Genomic DNA, 16178 nt, shown 5'->3' with positions numbered 1-16178 from the left:
CTCTTTTTCCCCACTTTAGAATCTTTCCAGAGTTAATCTGTCCATCAGTTAGATGACTGAGCTGCTGGTGCATGTAGAATTGGTTAATGGATAGAGATATTTCTCCCTTTCCATCCAAAGGTTGTGAGCTCCCCTATCAAAGCAGCCTTTTGTTTTTTACTCTGGATTTTCTGCCTTCTGTCCTACTTGCATGTCTGTGTGTACACTCAGGCACTTTTTAAAAAATGAATTGATGTACCTCAGCTGTGATTGAAACCAAGGAAACCACTGCCACTGAATCTGTTTGTTGGAGCCATTGACTGTATATGAGACCTGGACTGAGTGACTTCCCCACCCCTCTTGCGTTCAAACACAGGAAGTGCCTGCTGGCTCCAAGAGCCAAAATCCCACAGACTTTCATTGAGAAATAAACAGCTGATACTTAGTCATTCTATTTGTCAGAATAACCATTATTGATATGATACCTTTATAACATGTTCTTACTAATCCAATTTTTTTAAATTGAATTTTATTTGTATTGGAAGTTATTCAAGTTATAGATGAAAGAATCAGGTGCCTCAATAAATGTACGCAATCCCACACTGAATGTTCCAAACATTTGATTGACAGATTCTCCCAAGCCCACTTTAAACTGGTAGGGATGTGGCCTTCCAAGAAGCTCACTTCCGATTGGTGAGAGTGGTTGCCATAGAAACATTGACCAACTCGGACCAATGACTGCTTACTGGCGATATCTGACTATATCTGACTTCAACATGGCGACGTCTGTTTTCCAAAAAAAAATGGTAAGGGAATTGACATTGCTGGAGCCAGAAGTCAGTTATTTTCTATGGGTGATGTCACCCCCATTCAGTCCAGTGCTCATATACAGTGGAGCTCCAAAGCTGGCAGAGATAGTGGCATTTCACAAACAGACATGATGTGTTTTTCTCTGTGTAGAGAGTTGGTCAGTTTGTTGCATTAAGACTAGAAATTTGTAAGAGAGGAGGGGTGTTCTGCACCTGCTGAAAAAAACTTCAAAGGTGTTTTCATTTAAACTTTATCAGTCATGATTTACGGAGTACATGATTTCATTTTTACTAAACAAGAAGCACTTGGACAGCTTCAAAAAAGCCTTTTTTTAAGTTGGCATTTCCACAGTGAAGATACTGTACACTGCTTTTAAATTCCAAGTACTGCTGCATAGAAACTGCAGCAAGCGCAGATGAATATATTTCCATTTAAATGGATGTGTTTTGGATGAAATCCCAGAAGATTTTCTTTTTTAATAATCTGAAAAGACGCTCCACATGTGGTTGCAGACCTCCTCATTGTGGGAAAGTTCTCCAGTAAAACTGAATTGAGCATTGCGACAAGCCTCACAGCACATCCGCTGTAGCAAAAAGTGTGTAGATTTTCATACTCATGGTTTCACAGAGTTGTTAACAGGTAACCGTGGGATGCTCTGACTTTAACGACTGTCTCCAGGAGTTTTTATCGAATATTGTGTGTGAACAAATCGATATGCTTCAAACTGTCAGGTTTTGTTTAGTCTCTTCCATCCATTCCTCTGTCGTCTAGGAGATGTCAAGAGTGTCAGCTTGGCTATGCTGGCTGGCAGACTGCAGATCACGGGAAAAAGAGGAATTGCTGCATTAGGGAAAGCAGTCACACATAAGGTTTAATGCTTAAAGGTGATTTAACAGCCTATGGAAATAATCGTATATGCATTTTGATAATGACCTATACCTGATGTAACAGTCTGCTGAACTCCCATCAGACTAGTACTTATCTCCATATTTCACTTCCTTTAGCAATAAATTAGCTTGCAGCAGCATCAGCATCCTCATGACGTCAAGGGGAAGCAGTTTCGCAGAATCATTTTCTGTTTTCCTTTGCCTTCATTCTCTAATCTCCAAAACGGTATGTGCAGTAAAAAATGCTTGTAGGTTCATTTGGTTCAAATTCTTTTTATACATTAACAAGATTTTTCCTGTTTTTCTCAATTCTTTAGCTGTCAAACAAAAGTTGACTGACCCAAACTTTTTTTTAAATTTCCTATCACTTTTCCTCCCATCTTTCTTCTTTCCTTCTCAGTGAATTTATATTTTAGTTTTATGGCGTTGCCTCTTTTGCCCATCACTGCAGTTCCTGTCTCTTCTTTGCTTGCTCCAGTGGTCTATCCTCATCCATGACCTTTCTCAGATGACAAGCCACAGATTGCACACAGACACACACTGAGGCCATTAGAAAGGCTCTGACTGTCAATGGCAGGATTGGATCCAGGGCGTTCAGGTCAACACACTTGCTGGTGTTAGCATTTGTCAGCTTGTGTGCGTGTGTGTGTGTCTGTGTGTTTTAGTAAGGGGTTAGCTGAATATTTTTGGGTATAACTGTGTTTTTATGTTTTCTTCAAAACAAGACAAGAAGTTGTTAATTCACAATCTATTGATTTTCCTCCATCTGTTTCAAAAAATATTTTTTCATAAATTAGAAATGCAAAGACAATTTTGTTAACTCCATCAGATTATTAAAAACCCTGTTTGATGTATGTTTGTGGGGGATTTTTTATTTCTCAATAAAAGATAAAGTTAGAAAAAAATGTGCTTTCAAAAAAGTGTGAAATTAATCCTTAAGGGTTCCCAGGGGTCTTTTAATTCTGATGATTCTGTCGTTTTTAAAAGAAATAAAATAAATAAATAAAAAACATATGTGTTTTTCATTAGATAAACATGGTGTTTGGGGTGTTTTTAACATGTTCTTGTTGCATTTTTCTGATAATGGAGAACATTTACAAAGGAAATGAAGCTTTAAGTATATCCCATTGTATTGCATGTCAGAGTAAATTCAGTTACAACATAAATCAGAACTTGTAGATTCTTGCAGGGCTATTATAATTATAGAATTCTTTCCTTTAGGGATGTCTGATGGAGTTGACATAAATAAAGGCATTTAGGTAAAAGTCCTGAGTGCCTTTCTTCTGATTAGAATTGTTCCTTCTTTACACCGTGTGGTGTTATTGTATTGTAGAAAAGGTGCTGAAAGTGTTTTATTTAAAGTAATGATGCAGTTTAATGCTGTCTCTGTGTGTTCAGTATTACCCAGATATGCCAATTTTTTCCAGTGAACCTGCAAGCTAAAGTACTAAAAACAGAAGCCTGTTTTTGTCCATAATGCAAAAATCTGAAAACACCGTGTGCTGGAGAACTCATAAACAGGCATCTCGTGCACAGAGGACACATGTCCTCATGTGCACTGCAAAAAATTCTTACCTCAGGAAGAAGAATGCTATTAACAAGAACTAGTTTTTTGGGAAAGTAAATTCTTGTCACTAATGCATGTTTACTCAAACTAAGATTATTTTGCTACTGAAAAACTTTCTAAATAGGACCATTTTTTCTTGCAATACAGAAAATAAGACATTTTTTCTTGAAACAAGTTTTTTTTTTTACTTTCTTAAGACTCAGTTTTATCTGTCAAAAACCGTTTTCTTGCATCCTGCTCAGACATCAAATTTACAGCCACCAGTGAAACAAAGCATTTGAAAACAGATTAAACTTTTCTTTATAAAGCATTATATCCTTGAAATGATCTGACAGCAAAGACATGCCTTCATAAATGCTTTGCATACTGTTTTTGTGCTCATTTGCCGAACAACATGTTTTTATGCAACAAGGAGCCATACATTCAAGTCAGTCTAGTTGCAGCTTTTTACACTCTTGCACGCTCTGCTCTGTGCAGAGAGTAGAGAGAGGGAGCTGGGCTAGGACGATATGTGAACTGACAGCTGACCCTTGCAGGGAGGAGAACAGGCCTCCCTGTCCTCAATCTCCTTGTGCATCTTTCTTCTGGAGCTTGTTGTTGGCCATCGGGTGGATTTGTGGTAGTAGTTGTTGCTTTGCTATTATGCATATATTTCTACCGCAGTGTTTCTAATTTTGTTTTGTCGATTAAAGCTGTAAAAATAAAGGTTTTTGCCATTTACCTTTGCAAAATTCTTTAAAGTCCCTCTCTGATCCTCTTTTGATCTATTTTCAAAGTGTTCCCTGCTGTCTTTTAATTATGATTATGCCATATTTAGATAATATCAAAACCTTCTATCGTTTTCTAAGACACAGTTTCTGCAGACTAACTGGAGTTCATCATAAATTCCCCTCTGAGTTGTGGGTGGGACTGTTGGAGCAAAGTCCACACTTTCCGTCATCCAACTATTTACACGCCTTTCCGCTGCCTTAAACCCTCCCCACAACCCCAGTTTAGCATTACAACAAAAATGGCGAGCAGTCTAGGAGCCATCCAGTCGTACAGTTTTGAGGCAGATTTTAAGCTCAGTCGAGGAAAACAAAACAAAGACGTGCACGGATCTCTTTGTGAAAGGACCTTTTGGCCCGCCGATTGTAGTTACTACGCCAAAAATAAGCTCTTCTTCATTTTTTGTCTGATTCACAGCGATTTGAGTGAAGAAATACTCAGACATGCAATTTTAATCTTAATTTTCTTTATAAATGTCCTCCATCATAAGAAAATACTACAAGAACATGTTAAAAACACAAAAAAACAAAAATTTTATTGGAGTGGGATTTCAAGAAAGGGTTAATGTTTAATGGAGTCATCCTATTTAATGTTTTTTAAATTTGGCTTTTATTTTCTATATCTATTTAAACTTTGTAAATCTTAGGTAAGAATCTAAAGTCCTAACTACTGGTCCTCCTTTAATTTCTTTTTAAATTCTAGGTGTTCAACACTTACTCCAATGAGGATTACGACCGCCGGAATGAGGAGGTGGATCCGGTGGCCTCGTCTGCCGAGTACGAGCTGGAGAAGAGGGTGGAGAAACTGGAGCTCTTCCCCGTGGAATTGGAGAAAGGTGGGAAAGAAAAAAAACCTAAATAGATTAGGTGGTGCTGTCATATCAGTTACACCCATGAGGCAGAATCACCCACTCAGGAAATCGCTCTTTTTATGATGAAAGGCTTTCCTCTTGGTATCACGGTTGTTTTGTTCATTTCTTTCTTTTTTTTATAGGCAGTTCACCGATAAAGCATGGAAAAGAGCAGTTTGTCTTGATTTCCCAGTATGCTGGCGTTTCTTACTCTTCTTGTGCTGTTGAGATATTTCCCATGTTGCAAATCAAAATTGCCAAGCACCTAAAATAGATAGAATTCCTCCTGCCGCTTGCTGTTATGTAATTCCAGCAGTTTGTGAATAATTAATGCAGAGCAGAATGGAAAATGAGAAGATCCTATCCAGGATATTTTCTATTTACGTGAAGGCCATCTAATATCTTAAAGGAGGATATCTCCTCTTCCCATGAAATAAATCCATCATGTTAGCATGCAGCTGCATTTTCTCGTAATTTTTTTGTTCTGATTTGCAGTTATTGGGGTCAAAACGGATCAAAAGGAGGCAAAAGTGACAGCCCCCATGTCCTCTAACTTCCTGTATTCTGTGTTTCTAGATGAAGAAGGCCTTGGGATCAGCATCATTGGCATGGGTGTGGGTGCTGACGCAGGCTTGGAGAAGCTTGGCATATTTGTCAAGACTGTCATTGAGGGGGGAGCTGCGGAGAGAGACGCCAGGTGAGAGTTGCTTTCTTAGAAAATGTCGTATACACAGGAAAAAAAAGTGCAATAAAACGTTCTCCTTCAGGTAAAAATGTCATTTTTTTCTCTGCCTGCCTGCTTCTTATGTGGCCTGTACACACACACAAACACACACACACACACACATGCTGTGTCCTGACAGATTTAACACCAGTGGTGTTGGATGAGACACAAGGGAAAACACTGGACTGCACGTGTCTCTCTATGTCTTGTGATATCAAATTGGAGTTTAAAGTGATCCATGTAAGAGTGTGAGTGCAGGACTTTTCCATTCCCTGTGTTTCCTTTTGTGTGGGTGGACTAGGGAGTGTGAACGGTGCAGAGTAAGCGCTGGGCTTCAGTTGGAAGATGTGACAGCTTCTCAGCAGGAAAGCTGAGGTCTCTGCCCCCTTTAACCGCACGCTTCCAGCTACTAGGTGTTTGTTTGTGTGGTTCAGGTTTCCCATAAACCCAGTTAAACACTGACAGGCAGCTCCATTTACTACAGTGGGACAGCGGTGAGCGTTTTAAAGATTCGGCAGGCCTCATGCACGTTCAGTGTGTTTCCTTCTGGGATGAACTTATTCCTTTAATAAAAGAGAAGAAAGATGAGTTAAAGCAAGGTTTTCCACACAAGCATTCAAAAAGGGAAAAATACGATAAAAAGGATAGCAGTTAGATAGAATTACTTCTACTACAGTAGGTTCAAAGCAAGTGGTTTGTATTCTTTGAGTATTTATATACTTAAATGTAGTTTATTTTGATTACAGTTACTTAAAACTAGTGTAATAAGTGAAAATGAATCATTTTAGAACAAATTTTTGCTTAAAAATGGAATATGATCTTAGTACAAGTTGGCCCATCATAATAAATCCCCATAAAATCGAAAATTAACACTTATTCTCAGAACATAAATCAATGTTTTTGTTTCCAAAGCTATGGCAATTTTTGGCAGCCTTACGTTTACTGAACTTTAAAATTTTTTTTTTTAAATTTAACCCAAAATGCCAGTGTCACTTTAGTTTTTGGAGTCCTAATTCAAGTTTTTCTATTGTCACGAGAATGGAGTTAAAGGGACTCCCTCTAGTAATAATTTCTTTATTTCTAGATCTGTCGTCCTTATGGGACTAGAAAATTCTGGACTGTCTGATTTAGAGAAAAGCTTGGAGAGGTGTAGAGCAAAGAGAAGGTGAAATGACTTGAAACCTTGGAAAATATTTTCTAAAAACAAGGTTTGAAATCTTTTAAGTTGAACTTAATTCTACTCTTCTAAATCCAACTGTTTACAGTGTATTTGGCGAAAGGTAGGACGTAAAATGCATTTCTCAAGGGGGCAACGGATAAAGTCAGAACGGATAATATGCCACTGCACACGTCCACGGGTCCCACAGGGGGCTGCCTTTCACTGTCAGGAGCACAGGAACCTGGACATGTGGAAGAACATCAATGTTTTTATGACATCTCTGGCACAAAAGAAGTCTGCATTGATTGAAAAGTCTAGCTGTAAATGAATATCCTTTTTCAACTTTATTAAGTTTTTAGCCCCAAAGTTACCTAACCTTAGTCTGACAACTAAACCATCAAAAATAATTAAAACTATACATTTTTATCTTGTTTTTTTGGGGGGCATTTTGTCTCTAATTTAGTATCTCTGTAAAGCCTTTCAGCCTCAATTCATGTCTGCACCCATAGAGTTAGTGATGTACATCTGTGGTCTTGCCTGCCTTATTTGCTTGAGAAGTTTTGCGCATTAATTCACCTCTAAAAGCTCATGCTCTCCACAGACAGAGGAGGGGTCATGTATATTTTCCTCATGCCATTACTTCTGCTGCCTGAGTTGGGCTTAATGGTCTGCTAACTCTCTCACTTCCTAGCAAGGAGATGGATGGCGTAGTCTGCTTTGGCTGTGTTTATGGTGTTCATTAAGTGATGGGAATGTGTGAGATTTTTTTTTTTGTTCTTTTGTAATGGTTCAGCTTTCATTGAAAAGATGCATAACCTGGTTGGACCCATTGACTGTATATAAGAACTGGACCGAGCGAGTGTGATAGAGAAGGACTTACTTTCATCTCCAGTAAAATTAAGTCAATTCAGTCGACATATATATTTGCAAAACAGATGGAGCCATGTTGAAACCAGACGTTGTCAGTAAGCAGTAATTTGTCCAAGTTGGGTAGATAGATAGATCTCTTTATGTCATTGTTACACGGATATAAAAATTAAAAGCTCCTCCTGGTCAGTGCAAGATTTATACCTTAAAAAAAAACATATTGCTAAAAATAATAAATATTACATAAAACTACGTAAAAAGGGCTTCAATATGTATTAAAATAGTTAAAAACCAGAGAAATAATAATAATAAAAAACTAATGTGAAGAAAACTTCCACAGTATCATAATTTATAAGAAGTGGTCCAGGTTTAATGTTTTTCTAGCCACGTTTAACTCGTTTATGGCAGGATGAAAACTGCCAATGCCTCTATGGCAACCACTATAACCAATCAGGAGCGAGCTTTTTGAAAGTCCACACCCATACTACTAAAAGCAGGCTAGACAAAATCTGTCAATCAAACGTTTTGAATGTGTGGGTGAGCAGGCGCCACACTTCTAGTAAGGCATCTGATTGGTCAGTTTATAACTTAAACAACTGGCACTTTAAAAAAATACCATGAAAAAAAATTGGATTAGCAAGAACATGTTAAAAGAAAGGTATCAGGGTAAAAATTGTTATTGTGATAAATAGAATGACTTGCTGTTATTTCTTTATTGCTAATCCAGGTGTTGCAGTCACTGGCTTCAGAGATTTTTGATCCACTTTATTTTTTTATTGTCGGAAATCTTAATTGGCTGATTTTATAAAAATCTGACAATAATAAACAAAAAGACATGTCCTCAAGCTTTATAATTTTGTTTACATACTGTATGAAGTGCTAGAACATGAAAAAAAGTTTTCAGACTAACATTCAAACTAAAATAAACAAAAACGTTTTCATTTTTCGTGTTATGAAAGAGTAATTTACATTTCACTTAAAATGGCTCTGAGTTTTGATGTTTCTCTCAGTTTTAACTATAAATATTCATAAAGAATGTTTCTTTTACACAGCTTGCGCTTCAGTGGTGAATACATTTTTCATCTGCGGTTCAATTTTAGGCCGGAAACTCATGTGACCTCCCATCATTTCCAGATCACAGGAGAAGCCCCGCCTGGGCTGCGGCCCGGAGGCAAAAGCTCACCACCTTGTCCTCATGAGCTTCTCCTTGGTTCCCTTTGAGTCTTGTCTGCTCTGTTTCTTGGTTGGCCAGCGGTCTGGAGCTAACATCAGGGACATTTGTGACAGAAAGAAACAACAGTCTGCAGTAATTCAGAAAATTATTTGAATTTGCATCACATCCCATGTTACTCCATGAGGTTTTACGTGACGCATCAGTGTAATTGTGGCATATTTGTTTCTCTGTTTTGTAGCCTGGACCCCCCCACCACCACTTTAATTTTTAAGATTTCCAGATCCAAGCTCACATGCGAACTACTTTGTCACTTTGTTTTTCGTTGGTGTTTAGGATCATGGTGAACGACCAGATTGTGGAGGTGGACGGAACCAGTTTGGTGGGAGTGACCCAGAGCTTTGCTGCGTCTGTCCTCAGAAACACATCAGGAGTGGTTCGGTGAGAAAAACGTCTGCGCAGGAAGTAGATTCTCAACATCTAATTTTTTTTAACATTTCAGAAACACAAAATCATCATCCTTTTTCTCCTCAAACCTCTCTTTTCAAGCAACTAGATTATTTATAGGTTTATGCCTTAAATTTCTAATTCAGGTTTTTTCAGTTATACATGAGCAAACTAAGTTTTCTTGTCAGGCTTTACCTCAAGTACCTATAGTACCAGTTCCTTAAAGTAAGGCAAGTTTATTTGTATAGCACAATTTCTACACAAAGTAATTCAAAGTGCTTCACAAAATAGATAAATGCCTTAAAAGTACAATACATAACAGTGCAAAGATTAAAAACATAAATTATCATTATAAAATTTCCTTTAAAAGAAAAGAAAGAGAAAAGAAAATACACTTCAGTTATATACATGGCTAAAGAGAAATGTTTTGAGCCTAGATTTGAACCTTAACACAGTAGAAACGCTGATTCCCCTTGTTTAGTCCGGACTCTGGGCGCCCGCAGGAGGCCGGTCCCTGAGGTCCTCAGAGTCCGAGATGGTTCATATGGGCCTAACATGTCAGAGATGTACTTTGGTGCAAGGCCATGGAGAGACTTGAAAACAAGCAGAGCTGCTTTAAAGTCTATTCTTTGAGCTACAGGAAGCCGTTGCAGAGACCTGAGCACAGGACTAATGTGATGGTACTTCCTGGTTCTAGTCAGGACTCGAGCAGCAGCGTTCTTGATGTACTGAAGCTGTTTTGGAACAATTCATGTTTTTGGCTTTTTTACTTTTATATTTAAAAACGAAAGACTATTCAGAGTCAGAAAACTGCCCTTTTAGCTGACCAAGATCTTCATTTAATGTTTTAATGTTCTCTAAAAGTGACGAGTTCAAATTTTTTATTCTTTTACAGTTTTTAAATGTCTTTTTTAGGGTTCAAATAAGACCGATAGTTCCTTTATGTTATATACATGCCTGAATCTTTGCAGTATACATTTTCAGTGATGGATCTATGAGGAGCAACCGATACTTCCAAACAAGTTTGTCTAGGTGTTCAAGGCTGCGAAGTGGTGTAGTGGTTAGCCCTCTTGTCGCACATTGAGAAGACACTGGCTGGGTTTTTTCTATGTGGAGTTTGCATATTGTCCCCGCGCATGCTTTGTTTTTTCCACAGGCACTCTGTATTTCTCCTGTAGTCCAAAAACGTGCTTCATAAGTTGATTTGTGCCTCTAAATTGTCCCTAGGCGTAAATGTGAGTGTGCCCCTGTGACAGACTGGGATAGGCTCCAGCAGCTCCGTGACCCCAAAAGGGATTCAGTAGTTTCTGGATAAGATGGTCTGGGTGTTCCACCTGTTTGACATAAACTGCATGTCTGTGATAATATAGAAACTCGGACATTAAGAAAAGGATGAAAACCTGTTGAGTTTTTTTCCCTTTCAGCAAAAGCTGATGTTCCAAAATTCTTTGCTGATTTGGTCAAAAATTGCCTCCAAAAAAAACGTACATTATATTTAAAAAATAAAAACTAATTACATTTTCAAAGAAACTTAACATCGCACAATCACTGATTTACAGTAATGTCCATTTTTTAGTTCTGGTTTTTAAGAAAACCCCAAAAATGTTACCCCTCTGTCTTTTTAAAAAAGGGTTAAATCCATGAATTTTAAGAAAACTGACATGAACTGGTGCTGCTGCTGCCAGGATGCAAAAGTGGTTGAAAGCAGCCCATTGAGCCCATGATAGTGTGACAAGCGGACAGATTCCTTGGGTGTTTGATAGCTGAGCAGCTTCTGTTGGCTCCAAGCATTTGGAAGCAGACAGTATACGCTCGCATGCTGTCACATTCAAAGTTCGGCAGTACAGCTTTAACTGTCCTTGGCAGCCTCTCACTATCCCAGCCTCCAATTTTTTATTTATTTTTTTACTCCTTTTCTGTTTAGTTTTAATTTTTCCTCCCTAATTTCTCATTCTCGTCTATACCTTTTCCATTTTTTTTATTTGGGTCAGATCTATGTTGGTTCAAACTCCTTGTAATTCCCCCTTTGTCTCCTTTTATGGTTTTATTAAATCATGCGGACACATTGATTACGGAGTTATCTCTCCGTTTTATTTCCGTAGGAGTGGAAAGATAAATGTTTGAGTAGAAATGTCTTGTTGGAAGACAGCTGGCAGTTATAAGCATGTAGAACAATGTCACCACAGTCTGCAGGTGTGGCCAATGCTGTTTGCTAAGCCAATATTGACAGTGGAAGGTTTCCACGCCAGGATGTGAACGTATGAGACGCGGCCTTGAACGGATACCATGTGTCACCTGCCTGCATATTTAACTGGTTTAAAGAGATTAATTATAGAAGTCCATGAAGTGTGGAGTTAATGATGGGCTGCATGTTGGTGTCACTTTTTTGGAATGGTTTAGTAGGTGGTGGTGACTCTGACTGCTCATCCCCCCCCCCATCATTTTCACTCTGTCAGTCTCCTTCCATCACTCACAGCACCTCCTCCTCTTCGGTAAATCCTTCCTCCACTCTGTCTGATCACCAGAGGTTTATGGCCAGCTGTCCCAGATTTGCAGTTTTAGCTATATTTAACCATGACTTTCAGCTGCTAACCATCCAGGCTTTTAATCAGGAGGCTCCCATCACCACTCTAATAAATTCAGGAACTGTTTATAAAGTAATCACAAAAAAATAAACAGGTAGATCTCCATCTTTTTGTGATGTCCATGGATTTTACTCTAAAGCTACGCTCAGACTGGCCTCGACAAACCCGCGTTCCAGAGGTCACTTCCAATAAAAAGTTTATGTAAATGGTCATTAATGCATATTTGGGGCTTCAAAACTCTCGCATTCACACATAGCAACGCAAGTTTCTGGACGTTTTTTGGTCTCTACGTACAAAAAACACGGCCACTGAAGGTTGAACATTTAACATTGAAGCTGTCCAACAGCTGAGCAAACAGACGAGAGCTGAAGGCCTCTTGTGTTGAATATATTTCACTTTCACAACAGGAGGTTATAAATCTTCTGGCACACAAGGTGTATATTTGAATAAACCCCTTTTGTAATTTAGACTACAGTACATTTATATGAACTGTATTTGTAACTGTTTTTTGTTGGACTGGACGGAAGTTAAAAGGAGGGAAGAAGAGAGAGGGTTGTTAGAGAGAGGGTGATTATAGAAGGGGGGGGGGGGGGGTAAAATTATAAAGCATCATAAAGCAACAAGTTGCTGGCCGTTTATAATTATCACTGTTAGGTGTAGATGTATAATAAATCCAAAAGGGGCGGGGCCTATCCAAACACACACTCAACTGTTAGAAACATACCTGTTGGTTCAAACTATCTTCATATATAAACATGTCAAAATGGACACAAATTAACTACCGTTCACACGTGCACACTTCCTCATTCAGACTAACACACCTGGTTCAACTTTGACCAACCAGGGACTGGGATTTGGTAGTGCCGTATGGTGGCGTCCACAATATTTAAGCAAGTGCCAACTGTCTGAAAATTGATCATGAAGGAGAAATGATTTACTGCGGTTTGTGCCCGGCCGCAATGATATGACACCAAGTCTTTCATATATCAGAATAGAGCTGTAAAAGAAAAGGCCTGGAGCAAGATTTGCAAGATTTGCACCGCTTCAACATTTCGCACCAAGCTCTTCCAACTGTAGGTGGAGGACATGAGCTAATAAAGAGTAGCAAAAAAAAAAAAGAAGATGCGACCTCCCTGCTTGTCCAGTGTGAACGCCATGATGCAGATTGAAGAGCCTGCGTTTAGCGCATTCTTGAACTTACACCAGTTCAACAGTTCTACCAGCTGTCCCCATGTTTTCACCCATGCTCTTCACCTCTGCTTCCAGCTCTCTGCGCCACGTGTTTCTAGATCTCCCCCTTTGTCTTTTTCCTTGGGGATTCCATGTCAGTGCCTTGTAGTGCTGGATGCAGGTTTTCTTAGGGTGTGGCCAATCCATCGCCATCGTCTTTTGGAGACGTCTTCTTCAACTGGTTGCTGCTTCATCCTCTCCCATAACTCTTGGTTGCTGATGATGTTGGGCCAGCGCACCCCCAGGATTCTTCTGAGACAGGTGTTGATGAAGGTCTGGAGTTTCTTCATCCGCTTACCAGTAGTCCTCCATGTCTCAGCACCATAGAGTAGAATGGGTTTTACCATGGTGTTAAAGATCCTAGTCTTGACCTTGAGAGTCAGATCTGCTGCTGCCAATATATTCTTTAGCTGATAGACTAACTCTTGCCTTACCCATGCATACTTTTTTTTTTTTTTAATTTTTTTTTTACTTTTTTGGTGTTGGATCGGACGGAAAAGGAAAGAAGGGAAGAAGAGAGAGAGATGTTAGAGAGGGGGGGGGGGGGGGGGTGTAGTGAGAGGGGGGGGGGTAAGACCATGAAGCAGCATTGAGCAGACAGGTTTACTGGTTGTTTATCATTACGGTACGGTTCAAATGTAGTACAAAAAGGGCGGGGCCTGTCCGCACACACTCAAATGTTATCAACACACCTGCTGGCTGCAAAAAATGTTCACATGTCAACATGTACACAAAACAGATAGTGTTCACGAATGCATACCTATGCCTTTAAACCAACTAGTGTGAAATCTTTCATTCATTCAATCATGCAAACTATTAGTGCAAAGGTGAGCTAACACCTGTGCTCAGGTGAGTGTTTATGTTCTTCTAAAATGGATGGTGGAATGTGAAAAGAAGGAGGAGGAGCGCCCAGCCACCCCCACACCCAGACCCCCGCCGCAGCAGCAGCGGCAGCCGGAATTCCCCCAACGCCACACGGGAACAGGCAGGGAACAACCGCCCCCCGGGCGACCAAGACCGCCACCCAGGCCAGGGCCAGCAGGACCGCCGCGAGGCCCCCAGAGCCAGAGAGCAGGGAGGCGCGGAGGGAAAGAGAGCGCCGCCCCAGCCCAGCCAGGAAAGCAGCCCCCCCGCTGCGCCGGAAGAGCCCAACGCAGGGCCCCACCGGAGAAGGACGCCCACAGCCCCAGACGAGCACCCCACCACCACCCAGGAGTTCCGGGCATCCCCCCGCCCCAACCCCAGGTACGAGCCAGGACCCCCCAAGGGAGACCCGCTCCGCACTCCAGGCAGCCACCCACCCGGCCAACGGTTGGTCCAGGGAGGAGCAATGCAGGGGCCCGCTGCCCCCGCCCAGAAGGGGGGAACCCCGGGGAAAAAAGGGTGGCCCAAAAGTTGCGTTGTAAATATGGCCCGACCAGGCTCGGCCACTGTTGGAAGTTTGGCGGGGCCCAGCGCTCAGGGGCAAGGACCAGGACCCACCGCCCAGGGACACGAACACCCCCGGCTCAGGTGTAATGTGAACCCCCCCACCGTGCGGAGAGAGTACCGCCGGGCCCAGGGAGCCGGCACCCAGGGGACACGGCCGCCGTCGCCAAGGGGCCCGCACCCCCCCACCAGGGAAGGGGTAGGGGACAGATGGAGCCAGGTCCCACCTTCCTTGCAAAATGTGTGTGCGTGTATGTGTGTTTGAGGGTGTGTGTGTGTGCATGTGTGTGTGTTTATGTTGGAATGTATATATTGAAGGGGGAGGGGTGTGTGTACTAAGGGGGGTGCAGTTAAAATTGGCGAGTAGGGCACTAAGGGGACATCTCCTGATTACTCACAGTGATGTCCCCTCACCCTCCCCACCAAGGGGCCCTAAATGTCTAAGGTGCGGTTAAAATTGGCGGGTAGGGTGCCAGGAGGACATCTGCTGCTTGCTTGCTTGCAGTGATGTCCAAGCCCCCCCCCTACCAAGGACCCTACATGTCTAAGGTGCAAATAAAACCGAAAGAGGGGGGGCCCACTCCTAAAACCGAAAGAGGGGGGGCCCACTCCATACGGCAACCATAGGAATGGGGCCACTGCCAAGAAGCTCCCCCCCAAGGCGCATCGCAGGCTAGACCCCCCACCCCCTCACCCTAATATGAGGTTATATGAGGAAGGGGGTAAGTTGGGGACAGCTGGTAGACTGTCCCCTGGTGTTCAAACAGCTGTCCCCCAGCCCCCCCCCCAGCAAAGGGGCCAGGGCCACCCAGCCCAGGGGCCCCACCCCCGGAGGCGCCGACACCCCAGGCCCGGCACCACCCGCGCCACACAGAGAGAGAGGAGCCAGAAAGCGTCGCCCCCCCCCGGAGCAAGCCCAGGCCCCCACCCCCAGACGCCGGCCCTAGAAGAGCTCTGGTCAGGCCTTGACGGGGCCGAGTAGGCCAACCGGCCGAGGCAACCACTGATTGCCTCAGCGGAGACCCCGACCCGTCAGCCCCCCCGACCCGTACCAATAATGGGCCCCCCCTCCCCCCCAGAACGCCCCCCCACAGGACAGGGCCGACAAGCCCCCCACCCCACCCCACCCCAGACCGATGCATACTTTTATGTCCGCGTCAGTTCCTCCTAGCTTGAGAAAGGGGAGGTTTTCTACCTCTTCCAGCGCCTCGCCGTCCACCCTGATTGGAGCATTGTTTGCTACGTTCATCGTGAGGACCTTGGTCATGACTCGATTAATGTTGAGCCCCAGCTGTGAGGACGTTGCTGCAGCTGTTAATGTCTTATCATGAAGATTCTAACTTTTCCAACCAAAAAAAATATCTAATTAAAGCCGCAAGCGGCGTTGTATGGCCCGCAGACGCAACCCGCCTTCCACGCCCAACTCTACGCACCACCGTCCTCACCGCCCACACTGATAAAGGCTAGTCAAAATTTCTCAAAATGCTGATTATGCAAACTATGCCAGCTATGCTAAGGTGGCTAAAAGTGCTAGCATTGCGATCAGCATCATCAACTGACTCCAAAAAAACACATTACCTAAAATGCTAATTATGCTAACTATGCTAGCTATGCTAATGTGGCTAAAAGTGCTAGCATAGCGATCAGCATCATTGACTGACTCAGAAAAACACATTCCTCCATTGGTGAGAGCTACATGTCATAAG

The 16178-nt window shown here is 42.1% G+C and overlaps 2 protein-coding genes across 9 annotated transcripts in view; one reads left to right on the top strand and one right to left on the bottom strand.

Moving 5' to 3' along the window:
- LOC144995314 (uncharacterized) overlaps positions 1–16178 on the bottom strand; it is a 68510-nt gene that overhangs the window by 16626 nt on the left and 35706 nt on the right. The gene's annotated exons all lie outside the window — the stretch shown is intronic.
- ppp1r9a (protein phosphatase 1, regulatory subunit 9A) overlaps positions 1–16178 on the top strand; it is a 62899-nt gene that overhangs the window by 18620 nt on the left and 28101 nt on the right. For all 8 annotated transcript variants that reach the window (XM_078954936.1, XM_078954934.1, XM_011480836.4 and 5 more), the window contains exons 3-5: positions 4714–4846; positions 5438–5558; positions 9119–9223. In XM_078954936.1, coding sequence (XP_078811062.1) covers positions 4714–4846; positions 5438–5558; positions 9119–9223 — 359 coding nt within the window. The remainder of the gene's footprint in view (positions 1–4713; positions 4847–5437; positions 5559–9118; positions 9224–16178) is intronic.

The sequence above is a fragment of the Oryzias latipes genome, chromosome 11, assembly GCF_053564925.1.
Source record: "Oryzias latipes strain Hd-rR chromosome 11, Olatipes_Hd-rR_3.1".
NCBI classification, from domain to species: Eukaryota; Metazoa; Chordata; class Actinopteri; order Beloniformes; family Adrianichthyidae; genus Oryzias; species Oryzias latipes.
The sequence above is the reverse complement of the archived record's forward strand: the minus strand, read 5'-3'. Positions and strand labels throughout refer to the sequence as shown.